The sequence below is a fragment of the Mustela erminea genome, chromosome 1 (assembly GCF_009829155.1).
Source record: "Mustela erminea isolate mMusErm1 chromosome 1, mMusErm1.Pri, whole genome shotgun sequence".
Classification (NCBI taxonomy): Eukaryota; Metazoa; Chordata; class Mammalia; order Carnivora; family Mustelidae; genus Mustela; species Mustela erminea.
Window position 1 is genome coordinate 112,127,720 of NC_045614.1, and position 15,725 is coordinate 112,143,444.

General features: G+C 48.9%; 1 protein-coding gene across 5 annotated transcripts in view; it reads left to right on the top strand.

Annotated features, from left to right (window-relative positions):
- The window catches only part of DGKG (diacylglycerol kinase gamma), a 197,322-nt gene that overhangs the window by 96,206 nt on the left and 85,391 nt on the right, over positions 1–15,725 (top strand). For all 5 annotated transcript variants that reach the window (XM_032338301.1, XM_032338304.1, XM_032338312.1 and 2 more), the window contains 3 exons: positions 3,045–3,134; positions 5,404–5,564; positions 14,157–14,221. In XM_032338301.1, the coding sequence (XP_032194192.1) occupies positions 3,045–3,134; positions 5,404–5,564; positions 14,157–14,221 (316 nt within the window). The remainder of the gene's footprint in view (positions 1–3,044; positions 3,135–5,403; positions 5,565–14,156; positions 14,222–15,725) is intronic.

Genomic DNA, 15,725 nt, shown 5'->3' on the forward strand with positions numbered 1-15,725 from the left:
CTCACAGAACAGATGACATTTGCATGGAGACCTGGAAGAGAGGTGAGCTGTGAGGATACTTGAGGAAAGAGCAGTTCCAGCAGAAGGGACAGCATATACAAAGGCCCTGAGGTAGGATCAGGCTAGGTGGCTGAAGGCAGCAGGTGGGCTGCAGAGCGTGCTCAGAGCAGGGTGCGTGAGGCGAAAGTGCCAGAGGATGAAGCAGAGATGGCATGGGGCCAAGTCACTAGGATGTAGGGGACAGTAGACAGAATATGACTTTCATACAAGAAAGGTCCCAAGACACTTCATGGTTTGGAGCAGAGGAAAGACACAACAGATCATAAGAAAAGGGCAGCAGCAGGGAGACCCATCAGGAGGCTCCTGCAGGAATCTGAGTGACAGGTGACCAAGGCCTGGACAATAGGAGATACAGAGGAGGTGGTGAGGAGGAGTCAGCTTCTGGATATTGTCTGAAGGTGGAAGCAACAGGATGAGAGGAAGAGAGGCATCAGGGATGGGCATGGGCAGACCCTGACCAGGGCAGGGAAAGCTGCCCCTGTGGGGGTCGTAGGCAGCCCACCGGGAGGGGACCACACCCAGCACACCTGCCACCCTCTGCTCCCCGCAGGAGCTCCAGTTTCCATGGACACAGCCCTGCCAGGCAGCCACCCACGCTCTCCTGTCACCTCCAGCTCCGGAGTTGTTTGTGGGGGGTGGGGGTGGGGGAGGCATCCTCTGGGAGCCCAGGGAAGAAAAGCTGGGTGGCTGCTGTCCTGGGAGCTGCTCACATGGTTCCCTCTCCATCACGAAGGAGAATGTCGGCCTTGGTGGTTTTATAAAATTCACCTGCAGGGAAGACCAGGGAAAGGACATGCCCACAACTGAAAGAATAAAGGTCATACGACAGTTTGGTGGCCTAACAACAGAAAGCAGTGGTGAAAGGAGTATCCACATCATGCTCGTTCATTCATTCCAGAATATTAAAGCCTTTATTCAGTGCCTTCAGCCGCCCCCACTTTGATCCCGGTGCCGATCTGCTTATGCTCTACAACCAGAGCAGTCTTTTTTAAATGTCAGCGGGTTCATGATGTACATAAAGCACATCAGTGGCCTCCCATCATTCTTAGGAGAAAAACAAAAGCCTCTTAAATCACCTAGAAGGTCCTGGTGCTCTAATAGCTTCCAGGCCTTCTGACCCTACTTCATACCTCCATTCCTCTCCCTCTAAACTCCGGGCACCCAGTCCATCTCTTAGACCTTTGAAGACACCAGTCTCCCTTCTACCACAGGGCCTTTGCACAAGCAGTTCCTCCTGTCAGATATGCTCCCTGGCCATTCCTTCGTCAATTTCTACTTCAGATCTCAGTCAAAGTGTGGCTTCTTCAGAGGAGGCTTCCCTGACACCCAGCCTCAGTCACCTTATTATATGATTGTAGTTCTTCCCTTTCCAGTATGAATTTGAAATTATGCATCATTTATATGAAGACTTTATTAATATCTGTCTCTCCCTTTCAGTTGTAAGCACCATTAGAGCCTGTGTCATGGCACTTTGACCCACTATGAGAGCCACAGTACCTAACACAGCACTGGGCACATAGTAGGCACTCAGTAAATGTGTGCAGAGATACTGTGATGAATGAGACATAGTTCCCCTAGGGGGGTTACAGTACATTCAGAGAACAGACAGGTAGTCAATTACAAAAAACACTCTAGAGAGGGAGAGGAATCATGTACCTGAACTCAGGCATCACCAGAGGAATAGTGACAAGAGATTGCTGAGAGATCTATTAAGGAAGCAGCACATGGAAACTGCTGTGTGAATGGAGGCAGGGTAAGGAAGAGGGACAAACCTAGGATGACATCCGTGTTTCTAGCCTCAACACCGTGAAGATGGGTCACCTGTTTGAGATGGGGACCGCAGAAGGAGCAGACAGAAGGCAAAGGGAGCAGCAGGCACAAAGGCAGGGAAGCAGACATGCAGACCACATGTTCCAGGAGCAATGACAGAGCCCATCGCTTTGCTCTGTCCCCCCTCTTAAACCTCCCGGTGTTGAGCTCAACCCTGGGCCTTGCCTGAGCTCAGCAGGAGCCAGACAACCCTGGGGGGCCTGTGAGCTCCCCTTTTTCGAGGGCAGCCATAACATTTGGGCCACTTGTTGATTCCCCCGCCCCCAGGTGCATCCACGGACACAGGTGTGTTGCAGCTTCTGTCCGTGGTGCCCCCTGGAGCCCAGGAGCTGCACGTGCCTGTCCCACCTTCCTCCCTGTGGCCAGGCCAACCTGTTGCTGAGTGTCTGCAGCTGGTGAAACCAGGCATGTTCGGTCTGCTTCCTCCAGCGGTTCAGTCTGATGCGTCCTCACAAGTCACAGGGCAGAGCAGCTTGGGGATTGGGGATTTGCGAGTCTGGGAGGTGCGGGAAGTGATGAATTCATACCCGCGTGCTAAATAACACTTTGAGGTTTTGTTAGACACAATATTATTTTTAAACTTTGAACCTGAATGACAATTAGATGAGACAGCTCCTGTTTCCCAAACGTCCCACCATTCCCTGATTTCTCAGACCTGCCTGTGTCACTCTCTGTGCACCTGCCTAGCCCCTGAAACAAGGAGGAGCCTGGACTTGGGACCACAGAGATCTGGGTTTCATCCTGACCCGGGACTTACTTTCCCCCTCTGAATCTCTCTCCCGTCATCTAGCAGGAGCATGATAATACCCCCGCAGAGTTGCTGTGAGGGACAAAGGGAGAAGGTGTTAGCTATGATGACAAATGAATGTGTTTGAGGTGTACGTTGTCACCTCAAAGGAAAGAATTTGGATGAGATGTAGAGAAGCAGGTACAAGTTCCAGGGAGACAGAGGGAGCTCAGTATGAAAATCCTTTGGAGTGGTTCCCACGCTATGGACAGAAGAGACGGCTTTAGGAAGCAATGGTACTTTCCATCATGGGAACTCTGCAAACAGAGATGCTATGAAAGGGTTCTAAGGCTCAGATCAGGGATAATTAAATAACCCTCAGTTTTCGTAACCTGGGCCTATGGTTTTGTCTTCTGCATGGTTGCAGATAAGGCCAACTTCGCGAAACATCCACCGGTGGCGGTCCTGCCTCTCGGAACAGGAAATGACCTGGCCCGCTGTCTCCGCTGGGGAGGAGGTGAGTCTGTGTGCCGGTGGCACCCCTCTGGGGACAAGCCCTCCCGTCTCCAGGGGAGCTCGTCAGGGCCAGGCTGAACTTCCCTTTTAAGAATTACATTTCACAGAGTCCTCCGTACCCCATGACCATTCCCCTGCCCTCCAAGTCTTGCTGAGACCTGTGCTAAGCCCTCAGTCTATATTCTCTGATGCAGAGACTCTCAACCTAGAGCCTGCTCCCCTCAACAGAGCATAGCTTTAGGGTCATATCTATTTCGCCCCACATTGCTCGCTCTAGTAGGGGCTCATGCAGGCGTCGTCGGGATAAAACTCCCTCCTCTCCAAGCTACTGGTCTTCTTCTGAATTAGGACTCAGAATACAAACTGAGAAGCTGTATGCTCAGCTACTGGGGCGTCCAGCTCATCAGAGGCCCCCATGGCCAGAGGCCCTCATGGCCAGAGGCCCTCATTTCGCAAACCCGCTGGGAGAGGATCTCAATGTGGTGACCAGCTCACGGGACAAGGGGCTAGGAGCTAAGGAGAACTCTGCAAACTGCAACCGCCCCCATGGAGTTGGGAATGCTCCAGAACACAGAGGAGGTCAGGGCAGCACGTGGAAGGGACATAGCAGTCTGGCAGGCAGAACAGGGATGGGCTTCCAGATGGCTGATCGATTCAGCAAGGATTCAAGACCAGCTCAGGCAGCGGTCAGTGTTCAGAGCTGGGTGCGTGCCTGGCGGCAGGAGCAGAGGAAGCAGGAGCCAGCCCCAGAAGGAAGTTGGCAGGCACAGATGTCCTCAGCCACACACTGAGGCTAGGGAAGAGCCCTCTGTTCAAGAGGAACAAGCAGAATGTAGTCTCATGCTGCGCACTTCTAGGCAGCATAGCTCTGCACCAGGGTTGTGCGGGAAGCCCAGCCCCGTGCTTCCAGAGAGCCCCCAGGCCCTCAGCTACGTAGTTGCTACCATTGCTGTCTTGGGAGGCATCCCTGAAGAGCTGACCAAACTAACAACTTGAAAATACTCTTTGGGGTTGCCCTAAAATAAGCAGGACAGCAGGAGTGTCACCTGAAGGAAAAGACTCTTTCTCCCACTAACCTCTCATGATTTGCAATTCTATTGCTGCATAACAAATGATCCTAAATGTAGAGGCTCAAAACATTCATTTGTTAGCTCCCAGTCCTCTGGGTCGGAGGCCTGGAACAGCCTGACTCAGTTCTCTGCCTGCCAGCCTGAAGTGAGGGTGTTGTTGCACAGGCCATGCCCCTCTCTAGAGTCTCTGAGGGAGAATTTCCTTCAAAGCTCTTTCATGTTGTTGGTAGAATTGAGTCCTTTGTGGTTCAAGGACTGACGTCCCCATTTCCTTGCTGGCTATCAGCTGGGACCACTATCAAATCCTTTAGGCTTCCTTTTTCCTTGATAGATGGATCCCTCCATCTTCAAAGCCAGCAAGAGAGAATCTCCCTCATCTGAAATCCCTCTCAATGAGAGCTTTGAATCAGTTTCTTTTTTTTTTTTTAAAGATTTTATTTGTTTATTTGACAGACAGAGATCACAAGTAGGCAGAGAGGCAGGCAGAGAGTAGAGAGGGAAGCAGGCTCCCTGCTGAGCAGAGAGCCCGATGCGGGACTCGATCCCAGGACCCCGAGATCATGACCTGAGCCGAAGGCAGCGGCTTAACCCACTGAGCCACCCAGGCGCCCTTTGAATCAGTTTCTTAAGGAAAAGCCCAGTCCTTTCTAAGGACTCAACCAATCAGGTCAGATCCACTCAGATAATCTCCCTTGCTTAAAGTCTCCTGTGCCAAATAGTATAGCTAATCACGACAATGACTGTCCTGTCTTATTTATAAGCCCCGTGAATTGGAGGGTGTATACCCCTGGGTGGAGGGTGGTAGAGGGCTGGGGAGACCATCCTAAAATTCTGCCTACCACACTGTCCATCTCTGACATGACCTAGTCCTGGAACAGACCCTTTGTTCTCCCGTGTGCAGCTTCCCAGCCCCCCAGCCCACCAGTTCTCTAGGACTTGATGTGGCTACACGGGTCTGCCTACCTTTGGCCAGCCCCCACCCCTTTGCCTTCCAAATCTACCCAGCTTCTCTCTGATTACACCGTGTTGTCCTCTCCTTCTCCATGGCTCAGGGAACCTAAGTGTCTCTGGGGCCCCAGACACACTGGGAAGTCTCCTGGTCACAGAAGCCCACAGAGTTCCCTGTCCTGATAGCTGCCTGTATGTCGGTAACCACTTAGCCTTTCTGCCTTGAGTCAGATGTAATGCTGTGCTCCACAGGTTATGAAGGGGGCAGCTTGACAAAAATCCTGAAGGACATCGAGCAGAGCCCCTTGGTGATGCTAGACCGTTGGCATCTGGAAGTCATCCCCAGAGAGGAGGTGGAGAATGGGGACCAAGTCCCGTACAACATCATGAACAACTATTTCTCCATTGGTGTGGTGAGTTGGTCAAGGATTGCCTTTCTGCATGGATGAGAAACGTCTTGGTGGGCAGAAGGCTCTGGTCCCCCGTCCTCCCCCTCTAGGTCCCTACTCTTCACCTCTCCCAGCTGTCCTAGTCTCGACTCGGGTCCAGGCATCTTGTGTGTGGCCTGGGTATGTTCATCCAGAATGTACCAAACCCCCACCCTAGATTAGGGAGGAAATTCCCTTCCCTATAATTGGAATTAACACAAGAAAATTAGAAAATATTTTAAAAACAGATTTATCCTTTGGAGAATTTGAAACAGTTTAAAAGAAGTAATAACCAAGGGGCAAAGTCAGGCTAAGACTCTCATGTGAGCTTCCAGAGTTGAGAATTCGGATCCTTTAAAGAGAACCAGTGGTCCCAGGCTGGCTTAGCTAACTTAGCTGTCAGAATTCCTTCTCTCCTGTTCTCTCCCATCTCAACTGTATTCCTCACACTGGGTGCTCATAAACCTCTGGGGGCATCTCCTCCCAGCTGACCCCACCCTCAGGTGAGTTCCACAATCCTTCTAGGTATTTTCCACAGCCTTCTGTGTTCACCCCGCCAATGTACTCTCTGCATTGGATTGGAGGGATTGGTTTACTGTGCCCATTTCACACATCCCCAACACACATGCATGCATACACACACATCCCCAACACACACCCCTAACAGACCTCTAACACACACACACACACACAACATACCTCCTACACACACACACATCCCCAACACACACCCCTAACAGACCTCTAACACACACACACACACACAACATACCTCCTACACACACACACACACACACACACACACACACACAGAGCACAAGGACAGCTCCACATTCCTCTTTCTTCCTCCAGCCCCCAGCATATCAAACACAACTCAGTTTGTTATACTGAACTCCTTTTTCGACCAGAAACTGTTAAGGATGAGATCTGGAAGAAAAAAGATCCATCCATTCCATAGATAGAGCCGGGTTTCAGGAGGGGGATGCATCAAAGACACTAGCATTTATTGAGCACCTACTGTGAGCTCTCCACTATTGTAGACCTTATATATCACAATCCTTTGCAGTCTGGCAGGTGTCACTGTCCCCATAGTCCCCATTTTACAGACGAGGTCTGCGGACACTTGACTAGTGAGGACCGGGAACTAACACAGCCTGCTGTGCCTTACAGGCTTTCCTCTCAGTTTCCTTGCCTCTAGAATTACCCTGCTCGTGTCAGGTGCATAGAAATCCCTCCAAACCAACCATCTGGGCCCAGATTGTGTGGTAGTTGCTTTTGTCAACCATCCTCGCCTGTGCCTCTTTTGAAAACTTTTGTAGCTTAAAAAGAAAAAGTAACTAGATGGGGAAATAATACATAGCTTAAGAGAAGAGCAGATTTAAGGAAAGATTTTTTAATAAGACTAGAAGGGCATCCGGGTGGCTCAGTCAGTTGAGCATCCGACTCTGGGTTTCAGCTCAGGTCATGGTCAGGGTGGTGAGATCAAACCCCACGTCAGCTCCGCACTGAGCGTGGAGTTTGCATCAGATTCTTTCCCTCTTCCTCCTCCTCTACCCTCCACACTGCATGCACTGTCTCCTTCTCTTTCTCTCTTTCAAATAAATAAATAGACAGATACAGTCTTTAATAAGAAGACCCGAGGAAGAGCTATGGAAGGGGAAAGGATGTTTTAAAATACCATATATTTACAGAATTTAAAATTTACCATATTTATAGGTATTTTCTTGATTCCTTTCTTTTTTTTTAAGATTTTATTTATTTATTCAACAGAGATCACAAGTAGGCAGAGAGGCAGGCAGAGAGAGGGGGAAGCAGGCTCCTCGCTGAGCAGAGAGCCCAATGCGGGGCTCGATCCCAGGACCCTGAGATCATGACCTGAGCCGAAGGCAGAGTCTTTAACCCACTAAGCCCACCCAGGCGCCCCTATTTTCTTGATTCTTGTGACTGCATTTGAGCTGCCATAAGAGTAGTAGCTCCATTTTGTAGATAAGGAAACAAAGAGTCAGATGAAGCAATTGGCTATCATTTTGGGGCTCCTAAGCCAGCACTGTTTTTCTATTGCTACAAGAGAAGACAGAGGCATCACTGGACCAACAGTCATGGTCTGAGAGAATGGGAATTAGGAGGGGGGGGGGGGGTGGGAGGTTGGGTGAGCCTGGTCGTGGGTATTATGGAGGGCACATATTGCATGGAGCACTGGGTGTGGTGCGTAAACAATTCTGGAACACTGAAAAGCAATTTAAAAAAAAATAAAAATTTTTTAAAAAGAATTTTTAAAAATATTCATTTAAACTTCTTAAAAAAAAAAAAAAAGAATGGGAGATTGGACTGGCGGCATGTTCAGGGCCCTGTGCCCCGATCTGGTTTATCTCCCCAGCTCACCTGGCCTCAGTTATGGCAGATGCTTCTCCATAGACCTCTTCCAGCTGCCCCCACTCCAGTGACCTAGGCAGACCCCTCCTTCCTCTTCTTGTTGGCTCAAATGCTTCTCTCCTTTTTGGCCGCCAGCTCAGGCCCCACTTCCCCTAGCAGGAACGCACAGTCCTCAGCTATTGCCAGTGGGACATGATCGACAGGTCTGGTATTCAGGAGGCTTCTAGAACGTGGGCTTCCCATCATGATAATTTCACAAAAACTTGAGTGTTTTTCCTAGAGTAACCAGAGTATAGCTTGCTAACATTTATTGAGTCCTCGCTGCACATGAAGCGACCTTGATAGTGACATGATAGGTATAGTCATTACCCTTTTGCATTTTGTAAGAAGGAACTGCATCTTAGAATAATACAGAGACAGGTCTCTGAGTGGTGGAGCTGAGAACCACTGGGGTTGAGCTCCAGAGCCCCTGAGCTGTGGACCAGGAGCCATGTAACCTCTGAACAGCCCTCTCCGTCTTCAGATGCTTTCCTTCATAGTAGCACTGGTAGCGGGCAGGGGAAGTCTGAACATTTAGTGTGTGATGACTCACTGGTGCCCTTTGTCGGAGATGTAAATTCCACCCTCATGACAGATCCTGGTTTGCTTTCTGATTCGGTTGGCCTGAGCAAGGTCTGGAAGTTTGCAGGCCTATGAGATAATTCTGATGTAGATGGTCCCCACCAATCTTCAGTGAGTGGAGACAGCCCATCAGAACAAAGAAGAATGGTCAGAAGAAGTGTTCTTACACAGGAGCAGAAACCAGAACTGAACTAGATGGAGAAAAATGATAAGTGAGGCTGGGACACAGACTCTACGAGACAGAAGGGAGAGAGGAGTAGCAGGGCCGGGTATCCTGCCTGGAAACTTCTAGATGGCAGTTTACAGCTGTGGCTGCCTTCAGAGTCTTTAGCCCCTTGACACACTCAGCTCTGGCTGCCAAAACATGATTCTTGATCCCTCCTGTCTGTCTCTACACAGTGCCATATGCAAAAAATTTCACTCACTTAGTACTTCCTGACCATGGATAAACACACCAAAAAGGAATAAACAGCCTCACCTTACCTAGATAACCTCACTCTAACCCCACAAGCCATGATTATCATGGTTTTAGTTCATTTTTGCAACTAAGAAGGAAGGAAGGAAGCTGGGGGACAGGAGGAAGGAAAGGAGACCACCTAAGTGTCCCCCAAGGAAACGCATACAAACAGATTCTCCATCACACTCACTGGTCAGGGTATTTATTTGCCTAGGGCTGACTTATAATAACCCAGTCTGTCCATCTTTTAAGTTATAAAGAACTCCACAATATCTTTCTCACAATTTTTTTTTCCCATACACATTTCGCTTAGGTGTGTTTAATATTTTATTACAAAGCAGTGAGGAACCAGGATGGTTTTTATCTCTTTGGTGTACCCTAAGGCTTCTCTCAATAAAATGTTTGCAGGGTTTGTATGCTCGCTCTTTAAAAGTTGGAAAGGGAAATTCTTGAGAAAACAAGTAGCCAACACGCAACTCTGACAGAATCTGGGGCTGACATTTGCAGAAGCTCTTCCTCCCTATTTGACTTCCCAAACTTTGTAAGAGGAGAAGTAGGTATGTAAACCAACTTACAATTTTACTTCCTTGTGATAATCAGAGTCAGACTCCTTTGGCAAAGAGAGCCTTGCGAAGTCTTTGCCTCTGTTGAAGGACTCAGGGTATCTGAGTGATGTCAGGTGTCTGCTGCCTTGCATATATAAAGGTGAGGACCGTGACAGTGACCGCTGCTGTGGTGGCCCTTGGTGGGAAAGCATTTGTCCTGATGAGTTCACTGGGGCCCCAGCAAAATCCATGTCACGCATGGAGGGATAAACAGGGCCACACAGAGGACCGCCATGGCCCCATCATTACCACATTCCCCTCCCCTACACACATGCTGGTCCTCTACCAGTGACGAGCCGAGAGTCGGCCTTCTCAGTCCCTCTAACTGACAGCACCCCTTGGCAGGAGATTTTAAACACAGTCATTCAGGCTGCTACTTCCTCTGGCTTCTCTGGCCTTCTCGTCCTTTCTCTTTATTTTTGGATTTGCAGAAATGTCAGGATGGCCAGGTATCAGTGACAGGAAGTTTGGGCCCGTGAAGTAATTCCTGAGGTATGTGTGATGCCCAGTGCCTCAAAGGCTCTGCTGTCACTGAGCCTCCACGGGAGGAGTGGACAGCTAATCCCTTGATTCAATGAAATCTATTTCTGCTGCTAGGGGATCCCATGGGCCAAGGAGAGGCCACAGTCTCCACACTAACCCGCACACCATTCTCCACCTTACAGATTGTAGTTCTCAGTCTTCACCAGCTGAGTTTCCAAAATGATGAGCCCCCTACGCATTAGGGAATTTGCGGGCTCCTGCACCTTTTCCCTGCAACTTTTTGGATTCCCTCAGGGTTAAGTTCTTGTGTGTCACCTGAGAGCCCTTGGAGGTCCTAAGACAATGGGACTCACTGAGAGATATCTGGGACAACAGGTCCACACTCTTTTTCATCTTCCCATCTGCCATAATTTTTCAGAACTATCCAAATTCCAAATGATCTGTTTTATTGTCTCCTTTGTCCTTTTTATCTCCATAAGTTGCCCAAGTGACTTGGACCTGCATTGTCCAATATGGTAGACATTAGCCACATAGGGTGATTGTGTACTTGCAATGAGACTAGTCTAAATTGAGAGATGCTGTAAGGATAGAATATACACCAAATTTCAGAAATGTAGTATAAAAGAATTTTAAAGATCTCAGTGGTTTTTTATATTGATTACATGTTGTAATGATAATATTTGTCACTGAAAATATATTATTGAAGTTAATTTCATCTTTTCACTTTTTTAATGTGGTTACTAGAAAAAATTTAAATTTATTTCTATCGGACATCACTGGCCTAGACATCCAAATATCTCAGAGTCCAAATTATGGTTGCTTATATTGGGAAGGAGCACAAAAAAATCTTTTGGACTTTTAGTTTTAGTTCAGGAAAGAGCAGCCCATCATCTCCTCTGTTCCTCACACCTCACAGAAGGGACACTGGAGAATGACCTTCAGAAATGCCATCACTTCCAACGCTTTGCAATTCCCATCTCCATCCACCTGGCCCTTCTAAATGGAAGTCTCATGTTGCTGTAATTATTACCAAGAAAGGGTCTGGACTCTTGAAGTACTAGTTTCCAAAATTTAAAGAAATCACTCCCAGCTCAGGGGCTGACGCAGAGCTCAATAGAGGGCAAAAGAGTCTTCACTCTTTTAAATTCCGGGTAGAGAAATGTGGTCACAATCAAGATCTTTTAAAGATTTTTTTAAAATTTTTATTTATTTATTTGACAGAGATTGCAAGTAGGCAGAGAGGCAGATAGAGAGAGAGGGGGAGGGGAGTCAGGCTCTCCACAGAGCAGAGAGCCTGATGCGGGACTCAATCCCAGGACCCTGAGATCATGACCTGAGCCGAAGGCAGCGGCTTAACCCACTGAGCCACCCAGGTGCCCCAGAGTCAAGGTCTTTATCAGCATCTCCTTTCCTGCTCAGCTATCCCTTGCTACTTTGTGCACTTGTTGGGAGGTTACAATGGAACCCCATGCTTAACTAATAATATTATCAAGGCTCTGGTCTTTGTGAAAGGAAGCTTTGCAAAACTTAGTTTAAAAAAAAAAAAAATAACAACAGCAGGGAAACCTGGGTGGCTCAGGTGGGTTAAGTGTCTGCCTTTGGCTCAGGTCATGATCCCAGGGTCCTGGGATTGAGTCCCACATCGGGCTTTCTGCTCAGCAGGGAGCCTGTTTCTCCCTCTGCCTCTGCCACTCTCCCTGCTTGTACTCTCTCTTTCTCTGTGTTGAATAAATAAGTAAAGTCTTTAAAAACAACAAGGATAATCAGAACTGTGCAGAGGGAGGGAGCCTGTGCCCATATCCCTGAGAGTAAGAAAACCAGACACCAATCCTAAGAGTCTTAGGGGTATGTTGGCGGGGGGGGGGGGGGGGGGGGGAGCAAAGCACAGATCATGCCAGGCAACATGTGATGACTTTTTTCTTTCCTCCTCTTTCTTTCTTTTCTCCTCTGACAGAAGAAAATTAGTGCTTCAAAGGAACACAAGTAGAAGGAATATTTTCTTGAATTCTAGAGAAGCATTTGACAGATGACACAGGAATCTTATTCAGAGTGTTCACTGAAACTTGCTCAGAGCTGGGGGGTGCGGCGGTGGGAGATGAAGGCCTGCTGCCTGAGAAGCCCCCTAGGACAGAGGCTTGGAGGCCCTGCACACGTCCTACCATGTGTCCATGGGGTCCTAACGAAGACCTTCAATTCTCCATGTGTCTTAAAGGAAAAATGAAACAATCAATACCTAGAGTTTAAATGTTAATATCCTGGACGCCTCTATGGCTCAGTCGGTTAAGCATCTGCTTTTGACTAGGGTCGTGATCCTGGGGGCCTGGGATCAAGCCCCACTTCAGGGTCACTATCAGCAGGGAGTCTGCTTCTCCTTCTACCCCTGCCACCTGCTCATGAGATCTCTCCCTCTCTTCCTTCTCTCTCTCTCAAATAAATAAATAAAATCTTTTTAAAAAAGAAAAAGAAATAAATGTTAAGTTCCCAAAACATTATTTCAGCAGGAGTGTGGCCAACCACACACAAAAAAAGCCCTTGGCCTAGACTTGCCTCTGTAGTGGGCTGCCCACTGGGTTTACTCCTCTGCCAAATACAAGTATGACAGAAGCCCCTCTTTGCCCCCTAACTTGCTTCCAGACTTTCTGTCTCCCACCATTGGCCTATATTTTACTCCCCACACACAGAACATACTCAAAAAAAGCTGCTCCACTGAACGATACCTCCTGATGTTAAAAAATAATGATAACATTCAGAATTTTTCTTTTATGAGTACATACCAAGAAATGGGATTAATATGCATTCACTTAAATGGAATTTCAGTTCTCTTTTAGCCACACAGTGTAGTAAATGAGTTTCTGTAGCTTTTTTTTCTGCACATATCTGAGTCAGCTCCCTTGTTTCTGTGTCACTCCCTGCCCCCCAACCTGCAGCTTGATTCTCCTATTTCTTTCTAAAGCCCAGCACTTGCACCTAACGTGTTGGCATGAGGCCTGAGCAGTGAGGGGGCTCAACACATTCTTCTGCTGGACAAGGAGACCATTAATGAGGGTGAAAGACCTAGCATGAGGAGGAAAGATGAGCTTGGTTTTAGGGCTGAAGCTGAGGGTTGGTTCTAGAAATAGACACTGTGGAGACATCAGAGACATTAGTAATAAGTGTGAGAACTCGAGATGGTCTATGACATGGAGTGTAGGCTGCAGATAAGACTCGGGGCTGAGAAGGTCTGATCAGAGGATGGAAAGCCCAGAAACATGGTGTCATGGGAGCCTTCCTAATAGTGAGTTCTGAGGAGCAGGTGGCCAATAGCGCAGCAAAGCGGGTGTGCAAATAGAAGGGCAGCATAGAGTCTACAGAAGGTGCTAGTGAGACTCTTTTTGACCTTGGGGAAGGTCCTTTCTGTGGAGATCAAGTAAGAGAAGCCAGACATTTAAATATACTACTAAGCTATGTTATTCAATGCTACTAATTATTTCTCCTGATGCAGATGACTAGAATTTATATATAATAGCATCTACTGAAGTCAGTTTTCTGGTTTTGACAATGTACCATCGTTACATAAGATGTTATTGGGGGAAGCTGGGTGAAAGGGATACAGGAACTCTCTGTACTATTTTTGCAACTTCTTGTGAGTCTTAAAATATTCCCAAATAAAAAGTATTTTTTAAAAAGAGTTAATATGGCAAGGCATTTCCAGAAATTCACACTCAACCCCACGCACAGGCCTCTGCACTCTAACTGCCCCCACACCCAGACACACGCTCTCCCCTCAAAGGGCAGCGGCTGTCCCCTTCATTCACCCTGAATTATGGCCGAGAGTGAAAAGCGCAAGGAGCAGAGCGGCTTGGGCTCTACCAGCTTTGGTGGCTAGCCCTTAACCTTAGACCTGGTGTTCCTCCTTTGTGGGACCCTCCTTTTCTCCCCTGTGACCCCAGTTCTCCAGGTTTGGGGGCTTTCGGTGAAAGCCTGTGTGCTTCCATTCTTTCCACATGGCACGGTCATGACCACTAACCAGGCGTCTGTTTTCCTCTCGTTCCCTTTCAGGATGCTTCCATTGCACACAGATTCCACGTGATGAGAGAGAAACACCCTGAAAAATTCAACAGCAGGTAAGAGTGTCATGATGCTGCATCCCTCCCCGTAGGCACTGCCCGCCGGACCCGCCCTGCCCCACGCAGCCGGCCAGACCCAGGCGTCCACCTGCTCTCACCCAAACGTTCTTGGCCCGGTCGCCCAGGGACTTGACTTGGCTTTCCTGCCACGTTGCCGGAAGGAGGGTTTCCATTTCCAAGCAGAAATCGGTGTCAGAAACCTGCCGCAGCCTGGCCGCCTGTCCTCTCCCAGAGGGTGCTGTGCAGTGGGAGGGCCGGCGGGCCGGCAGGGAGGGCGTGGTATGCCGGTCTTAAGAGGTGGGGATCTGCCCTTGGCTAACTAGAACCCCACTCCAGGGGCTTGGCCGCTTTCTCTAGGCGGTAAGCTTCCGCAGCCCCCAGCCCCCGAGAATTTCTGTGGGGAGGGGCAGGCGGGACGGCAGGGGCCTCAGCTCCTCTGGATCTCGAAGGGAGGGGGAGGCAGCGGCGGGGCCTGAGCCGGAGGGCGGAGAGGGCGTCGCCTCCGCGTCCCCCGACAGCAGAGGGCAGCAGAGGGAGGCCCCTGCAGGGGCTGTGAGACCAGAAGCCGGCCAGGTCCCAGCCTCAGCCCCTGGGTGAAGCCTGGATGTTAGGTCCAAAAATACAAGGAGAGAGAAAACCAGTCCTCTCGCAAACAAAACTAAACCCTTCTTGCTGGTGGGAGGCAATATGCTAGAAGTGAGTTGTGACTGGCACCTAGCTAACTTGGGATTGCTAAAATACCTTTCTCCATTCTTCTTTCCTTTTTTCTTCTCTTTGGTTGATTTCCATCCCCGTTCCTCTTTGTTGCGCCATGGCAAGATGACCGTTGGGTCCTTCCCCACCCTCCAGCAGGTGGGGAGGAGGAATGCAGACTGAGCCTGAAGGGAGTGACTTACGCAGCCTGTAGGATTCCCTTCAGAGCAGAGGTCCAGTGTTGTCTGAAGACATTTGTCTAAAGCCTTGCACCCCCAAAGAGGGCCATCATTTTCGATCCTGCTCCTTTCCCCTGACCCCACTGCCCGGAAGGTTAACCGGGAAAAAGAAAGTCTTATCACAACATACTTCAGCTGCAGGAAAAGTTATCTGCGATCTACTAGCTGAACTGATCTTCTTAGTGTGGTCCTTCTGTCCTAGGCCTGTTCCGCCTGGCCCTCTCCCACATCCTGCCCACAATCACGAATCACTATTAACAGGTGTACATCCAACTCCCACCCTTACTGTAATCAGCCGACCCTCCTTACACATACTTCGTCATTTTCCCGTACATGCTAAATTATTCCTTCTCTTTCACCTCTGAGGTGCTCTTTTCCCAGAGGTGACCTTACGCATACCCTTACACACATATTTGTTAAAATGCCAGATGCCTGTGAAATCCATAGCGGTTCTGCTCATTTGTTCATTCCACACTAGCTTTTGAAAACAGACTCCGGGGGCACCTGGGTGGCTCAGTGGTTTAAGTCTCTGCCTTCGGCTCAGGTCATGATCCCAGGATCCTGGGATC